Source organism: Trypanosoma grayi (genome assembly GCF_000691245.1).
Source record: "Trypanosoma grayi strain ANR4 Tgr_314_V1, whole genome shotgun sequence".
NCBI lineage: Eukaryota > Euglenozoa > Kinetoplastea > Trypanosomatida > Trypanosomatidae > Trypanosoma > Trypanosoma grayi.
In genome coordinates, this window is record NW_008825933.1 from 1 (window position 1) to 7001 (window position 7001).

Sequence of the window (7001 nt, forward strand, 5' to 3'; positions counted from 1 at the left end):
AACCGCGCCCGCCACTCCCCGCCATGCGCGGCCAGCCGCTGCAGGAAGCCCCGCATGCGCGCGACGTCGCCCGCGCCGTATGCCTCGTAGTCGGCGGGCATGTTCCAGCCAAACGAGAGGCCGAAACGGAACTCACAGACGGCGTCGCGGAGCATCGCATGCACCTCCGCCTCGGGGAGTGACAGAAACGAGGCGCTGCTGCTCGGCTCCTCTGCGGCGTCACCAGCCGCGACAACGTCAGCGTTCCACCAGAACGCGAAATGCAAACTCAACCTTTCATACAACGCGGAGGAATCCACAAGCAGTTGATGCGATAGGCGTGCCGCCGCAGGCTCCTTGAAGTCGAGTTTCACGACACCCACCCGCCGCTCCTGCGCGTGCACGATGCCAGCGAGCGTCTCCAGCCACTCGGAAAGCGTGACGCAGCCCGCAGCGGCCGTGTCGACCGGAGGAAACGGGTCGTGGCGCAGTACTGGCACTGCACTCTTGTGTGGCACGCGCACGTCCACCTCGAGGCCAATCGGGTGCTGCGCCGCATCCGTCACGAGCGCAGCGGCGGCCCCCTGCAGCGCAGCGATGGAGTTGGTGGCGTGTGACCACCGGCGGGGCACGGCACTCAGCGTCGCCGGAGTCGAGCGGTGCATCCTGCCAGTGTGCGTGGGCGCTGCTGAATGTGTTATATTCTCCCCGTTTGAGGACTGACCCCCGAAACAATACCCCCTCGCACACCTATATAAGGAAGTAGAGGGAGGGAGAGAGAGAGAGAGAGAAATCATAAGAAAAAACAAAACAAGAAAATGAGAATGAAATAAATGGCGACGCCGCATTTCCACCACGAAGGTGTTTCGGTACCCTGCTGAGTGACGCCTCTCGATATACCTGTCGATACCGGCCGATGAGAACCGTGCGTACACAATTATATATGCCCGCATGCATGCGCGTGCGTCAACGCCATCTGTTGGCCCCGTACTGCACTGACGGGTGCGTCCCCCACCCACCACCGCTGCGCCCCAGCACAGGCGAAGAAGCGGAGCTCATCACTTGTGCATCACCACTGTGCGGAAAGCGAAGGCCTCTCCACAAATGAATAGAATAAAAACGGCTGTTTCACACCATTCACTAGTCCCCCGCGGTAGCATAACAGGAGAAGGAGACAACAACGACACATACGTGCAACAGGTCAGCCATAACTGTGAAGTGAAATCGGCGTTTTGCTTTCGTTCTCTTCTTGCCTCTCTCGCACTGCAATGCGCTATTGCTAGGGGATGATACCACGGCCATTCCACGAGAATGACTCTGCCCGGATCCGCGCACACGTGCGGACACCAAACCAAGAGAGAGGTAATGACAAGTGCGTCTCTCCAGACGACCCATCTGAATGCGCTGCGCACACCGGCTTTACTACCAACAAGCAGTCGCAGAAGCAGCAACAGTAGTATTAGTAGCAGTAGTAGTCGTAGTAGTAGTTGTTCGGAATTGCCTCACTCAGTGCTGTTTCTAACTTCTGCGAAGCAGAGGCTCCAACAGAGCTCATTGAAGAGCAATCTTGGCTTTGCCCGTCGTCTTCGTCTTGGCCCTATTGAGTACCTGAAGGCTCATCTCCACCCGCTTCCGCATCATGCTGTGCATGTACGTCCTCCCCGCGTGGATGTGGTACGCGAGCGTGCTGCGGAAGTTCACTAGCTGTGTGACGGTCTCTACGAGGTGCTCCATTGGCTCCATCTGCCGCCTAAACAACTGGAAGCTGCACCAGAAGACACAGGGATCGCTCCCACACGCGACTGGCATACCCTTAGGCATCGAGTCAGGGACTTTGCCGTGGTCAAACGCAAAGGCCGGTGCCGCGCTGATCTCACGCTGCAGCTTCTTGGCATCCATCATGGTCTGGAGGAAGTGCCGCGTAAAGACCGCCTCGTCCTTTGAGGCGACGCGCAGAGCCACAAGGACGAGAAAACTTCCCTTGTGGCTGAACAGCAGCATCTCCTCCCCCGCGTGGTAGTGCAGCAGCATCGGCTTCACAAGCTCCGGCCGCGTCAGGTACACCTCGCACTGTCGGGCAAATACGGGGATATAGCTCCAGATGCGCAGCTGCCCTGCCGCCTGCAGCGCCTCACACCGTGTTCTCTCCGACGCGGCTGCGGGAATGCGGATCTCCACCACAAATTCCCCGCTGCTACGGCCAAACGTATCCGACTTCAAAAACTTGCGGAGAGGTGGCGGGAAGAGGGTCGAAAGGACCTCGTCAAAGTTGTGGTGAGCATCCAGCTCATTGAACGGCGTCGTGTGGCGAAGCGCGACCGTCACCGAGGCACAGCACTGCTGATCCGCCTGGCCACCAGCGCTGTTCCCGTCCCCCTCCCCTTCCCCAGCCGCCGCTGCTGCTGCCTGCTGCCGCTCAACGCGTATATGGTACTCGCAGCCGTCAAAGTCCCGCACAACGGTGGTGGGCGTTTTGTTCGCCCCTGCTAGGACGCGGTCAACGGCGGCTTGGATGGACGGGTGCACCTTCTCCAGCAGAAGCATCGCACAGCTGTCCGCGTCGTTGGAAAGATAAACCAAAAAGAGAGGGGCGTTGCAGCGCAAAGCGAAGAAATAAAAAAAAAAAGCAAGACAGACGCAAGTTACAACACCCCGCACAAACTCTCTCTCGTCCTGCCACGAGGGGGATGCGGCCAGTCGCCCATCGGTGGGCCAACAAAACATGCATGCGCGTTACCATCAACAGACGAAGACCTTCTCACCGCAGTCTTCACACACCAAAAAGTAAAAGACAGGCGCATTGGCGTCAAACCGCGGAGGCCACGCGCACCCCTCCTCTTCTTCCTCCGCCAGGGCCCTCTCCTCGCCCATTGCCACAAAAAGCGGACTCCGCTCCGCTACGATGCTCCACGCACAACCTCCACCACGACGCGGCTGCGGCGACTCACCGTCTCGCTCGCACAATTGGAGGTGCGCGTCCAATGCACCGTAGAAGCGGCGCAGCAGTCCCTCGGCACGGATGCCGGAGAACGCCATGCTGGTGTCTCGCCACAGCAGCTCACGGTGCGGACACGCCGTGCGGTTCGTGCAGAGGTGGCCTTCTACCACCACCTCCACCTCCTCCGTTGCTCTCTCAACACCGTCAGCATCAGTATCAGCGGGAGGCTGCAGCAGGTAACCGTCACTGCACCACGGGCAACGCAACAGCCGCTGCTGCTGCTGCTTCTCCTGATGTGAACGCCCCACTGAGAGTGGAAGGACTTCACGCTCATCGCGACCCCGCTTCTTGTGCGAGCCGCCTTCCTTCATTTCGCCACATACGCCACTACGACAACTTTTGAAGGGCAGGAGAAACGAAAAACAAAAACAAAAAAAAAAAAAGACACACAAGAGAGAAAATGCGTGTCTTCGCCCTAGTTACTCAAATCAAGCAGACCCCAATAGCAGAACGAGTGACAGCAGCGGTGAGAGCGGAGGGTTAGGGGGAGGTTCCGTGGCACGTAGAAGATTTGCCTTTGAACGCAAAGCAGGAGATGCCTGAAGGAATAATTCATCTCCCACTGCACACAGACTAACACCAAAAAAAGGTGTCACGTAGAAGACAAGAAAAAAGTTGAAGGAAACACACAAAAACAAAACGAACATAAAACCCGTCATATGCTAAATCCTATCTTACTGCTTCTCAGCCCTTTAAAAAACGAGAAGAATAAAACGTAAATAGATTTCAGCGTTCTAATTTTTCTTTTTAGAAATATCACGCCGTCGATTAAGAACAAAAAAATCGTCTTCTTTTGTGGCTGTAACTCAGTCCCTCCTGTTTTCATTATTTACGAGAACGGCTCATGCTTGGCCCCCCTGAACATCCATTTATACCCATCCCCTTCCTATATTAGGCGGAGACAATGGCATCCAGAGCAATGCGGATGCCGTTGGCGAGCGCCGTCTTCGTCTGCTCAGCCGTCGCAAAAATATGCTGGTCCCCAGCACGCGTCGCCACCACCGCACACACCGTCCCCGACTGGTACCCCAGCAGGTTCGACAGGTAGCACAGTGAGCTCGACTCCATCTCGATGTTGGCCACAAACTCCGTGCCTTCGCTCACATTGAACTTCAGCTTCGAGAGCTCCGCCACCAGGTTCGGCACCGTGAGGTGCTCGCGGAAGCGGCCCACAGCGCGACCCTGGCAGGCGTAGAAGCCGCTTGCCGTGGCGGTGGTGCCGACAACGTACGCCTGCTCCGGCGTGCCCGCCGCCCGGCTGCTGTTGAACGCCTCGCACGCCGTCACAATGCTCTTCGTGATGGCGGGGTGCGCCTTCGTGGTGTACACGTCGATGGCCCCGAGACCCGACTGCTCGCGCGTCACGCGGCGCACCTCCTCCAGGTCCTTCGACGGCGCCGTCTTGCCACCCTTGTAGAACAGGCACGTGTTGTCCATCCCGATCACGTAGCGCGTGATGGCGAGCGCCGAGATGGGCATCTCGGGGTAGGGCGAGCCGCACGTGCCGACGCGGATGAGTTTGACCGATGAGGGGTCGAAGAGTTTCGCGTCCTTCGGCGCAGAGGCATCACCGACACGCGGGCGCCACTGGCGGGTCTCGAGGTCATACTCCTTCAGCACGTGGATCTCGTTCACCACAATCTCAACGTTGTCCGTACCCATACCGGTGCTCAGCACAGACACGGGTGTGCCCTTGTACGTTCCGGTGGCGATGAAAATCTCACGGTGCTCGCTGCGGAAACGAATGCTGCCCGCGTCGAAGAACTCGGCAACATACTTCACGCGGCCCGGGTCACCGACGAGGATGACGCGGTCAGCAAGGTCGCTGCTCTTGCAGCTCAGGTGGTACGTGACACCGTCCGCGGTGACGGGAAGGTTAGGGTCCACCTTTGTGTCGTTGCCGAAAGCGGAGTTTGACATGTTGCTGTTGTGTTTGTTGTGATTAACGTGTAAGAAGGCAGAATTCTAACGGGTCCACCACAGAATGGTTCAAGAGGAGACCGGGAGCAAAGAACAGCAAGAAAAGTGGCACACCTAACTGCAGGAGAGGCCATGCAGGAGCCCAGGAGCAGCAGCAGCGGCGTCGACAGGTAAGCAGAGGAATACGGGTTAGTGCACATGATGCAAGACAACGTGCCTGAATGTGAGTGTGCTTGTCCCATAGTCGAAGTCCAGAAAGATACAAATTACTTTTCGAAGGGAATAAATAGCAGTAAGTTTATGACGTGTATGTGCCTGCGTATATGGCACAGCCGTTTGAAGAAAAAATCAAATGCTCTTGGGAGAACAAGGTGCTGCACAAACCTTGCTGAGAAATGTAGACTCGTGTGAGCATGCGACACGCCCACAGCATGTGACGCTGTGTCTGCGGTCCCATACTACTTTATTATACATCTCAGCCGGATGTATCTGTTGCTGCTGCGGTGCATGCACTTGGTGTGTACGCGGCTTGTAACGTAGAGCCTATGCGGTGTGGCGCTTGGATCTCCAACTTCGCGCGTTCCTTTTTGAACAAAGTGCCCACGTACGTCTCCTGCCAACGTACACCCTTCACTGTCGCCCCCCGCCTCCCCAATACGCATTCAACATACCCTTCCTCAAACCGCCATGACGCGTGCACGCATCCATCGTGCCTGATGCCTCGCCGTCGATACTTCCATGTTTTTTGTTGAGGGGCGTAATTATTCTGTCAGCGTCGACGAGCGCAGCGCTGCCCAGCCCAGCCCAATAGCAACTCTTAACTGTGAAAGAAAGCAACAAGCAACAACATTCCATGTCTTGCCCTTTCCTTTTCTCCCCTCCTCTTTAAAGCAACAACAACAACAAAGAAAGCCGGTGGTCGGTGTCGCCCGCTTCGAGTCTTCCACTTATTTGTGACTATGGGTCTTGTCTGCCCACATCTTGGCATACTCATACGATGTCGACGCCAACACCCCATCTATTAGACACGTCCCCACACTGAGTGCGAGTCCCCCGTAGAAGCCGCTAAGTCCTCGTGTGCGGTACACTTCTCGTGCGACTTGCCAGAGACGAGCATTTGGCGTCACCTGCAGGTTGGCGCGCAAAACCAAGTACGGGTTGAATAGCACGGCTGTGGTGGTACTGGTGAATATGGATGCCACTGAGTTTAGCAGGACATTGTCGTCCTTCGCCAAGAGCCAGTGTCTCCACGAGTGTAGGCCCATCGCTGCCTGCTGCTGCACCTGGTCCTCTTCCTCCAAAAAGGCGCTGGCGGCATCGTACAGCCGGCTCTTGGTGCCGCCGTACAAGGCCCACCACACCGCTGTCCATTGGCAACCGACTAGAAGTGTCGTGCCGTAGCCGGCAAAGACGGTGCGCATCCCACCCTCGCGGTACATCCCCGCCAGTGTTTGCAGCATGTTCTTTGTTCCGTGTGCTCCCTTGACTCCCGTGTTTCTCGCTGTCATCTGCCGCAGCGCGACGATGCTGAGCGGGAGGTGGACCAGCCGGCAGACGGCGTCCGATATGTACCCCGACACCGCATCCCGCGATGCGTCCGTCTCTAATGGAAGGCGCTCCCTGCTGTATTCGAAGAGCCACAGATAGAGCGCTTCGCTGAGTGCGCATCCAAACGTCAGCGCCGTCATCCCCTGCGCGAGGCCACGCAGACGTCCCTCCGTCCTGTAAACGTGCCGCACAATCTGCGCTGCACTCATGGATCCCGCAGTACTGCATGTTTGTTGGCGCGCTAAGGCAAGGTTAAGGGGCTGCTGCAGCGCGGTCCGCATCCAGCAAAGCGCGGCGGCGTAAATGACAAACCGCGCAATGTCTAAGTCAGAGTAGCTCCTGTTAATGCTGTTCGTGTGATCGTGTGGGCACACCTCCCTGGCGTGCAGCGAGACGGCGCAGAGCGCAGGTGTGGCGCCGGAGTCGTCTTCCAGAGGCGTCTCCACATGCGGGATGAAGGTGGGGCTGTACATTGCAAGATACCTTCCTCACCTCCTCTATTGCTTTCTTGTGAAAAACAAAACAAGAAAGAATTATTGTCTCCGTCTTTCGACTA

General features: G+C 57.2%; 5 protein-coding genes across 5 annotated transcripts; all 5 read right to left on the reverse strand.

Annotated features, from left to right (window-relative positions):
- On the reverse strand, positions 1 to 644 carry DQ04_03141000 (hypothetical protein; the record flags this gene model as incomplete). Its single annotated transcript, XM_009312556.1, has 1 exon — positions 1 to 644. A coding segment is annotated over one exon (644 nt), but the record flags the coding sequence as incomplete, so codon positions are not given.
- An 886-nt stretch (positions 645 to 1530) lies between these two features.
- On the reverse strand, positions 1531 to 2523 carry DQ04_03141010 (ARP2/3 complex subunit; the record flags this gene model as incomplete). The annotated part of the gene is made up of 1 exon (XM_009312557.1): positions 1531 to 2523. One exon carries the CDS (start codon positions 2521 to 2523, stop codon positions 1531 to 1533), a length of 993 nt encoding a protein of 330 aa, XP_009310832.1.
- A 195-nt stretch (positions 2524 to 2718) lies between these two features.
- Positions 2719 to 3288, reverse strand: DQ04_03141020 (hypothetical protein; the record flags this gene model as incomplete). The annotated part of the gene is made up of 1 exon (XM_009312558.1): positions 2719 to 3288. One exon carries the CDS (start codon positions 3286 to 3288, stop codon positions 2719 to 2721), a length of 570 nt encoding a protein of 189 aa, XP_009310833.1.
- Positions 3289 to 3868: 580 nt separating this feature from the next.
- Positions 3869 to 4897, reverse strand: DQ04_03141030 (nucleoside phosphorylase; the record flags this gene model as incomplete). The annotated part of the gene is made up of 1 exon (XM_009312559.1): positions 3869 to 4897. One exon carries the CDS (start codon positions 4895 to 4897, stop codon positions 3869 to 3871), a length of 1029 nt encoding a protein of 342 aa, XP_009310834.1.
- Positions 4898 to 5844: 947 nt separating this feature from the next.
- DQ04_03141040 (carrier protein) lies at positions 5845 to 6918 on the reverse strand (the record flags this gene model as incomplete). The annotated part of the gene is made up of 1 exon (XM_009312560.1): positions 5845 to 6918. The coding sequence occupies one exon, from the start codon at positions 6916 to 6918 to the stop codon at positions 5845 to 5847; it is 1074 nt and encodes a 357-aa protein (XP_009310835.1).
- Positions 6919 to 7001: the final 83 nt, after the last annotated feature.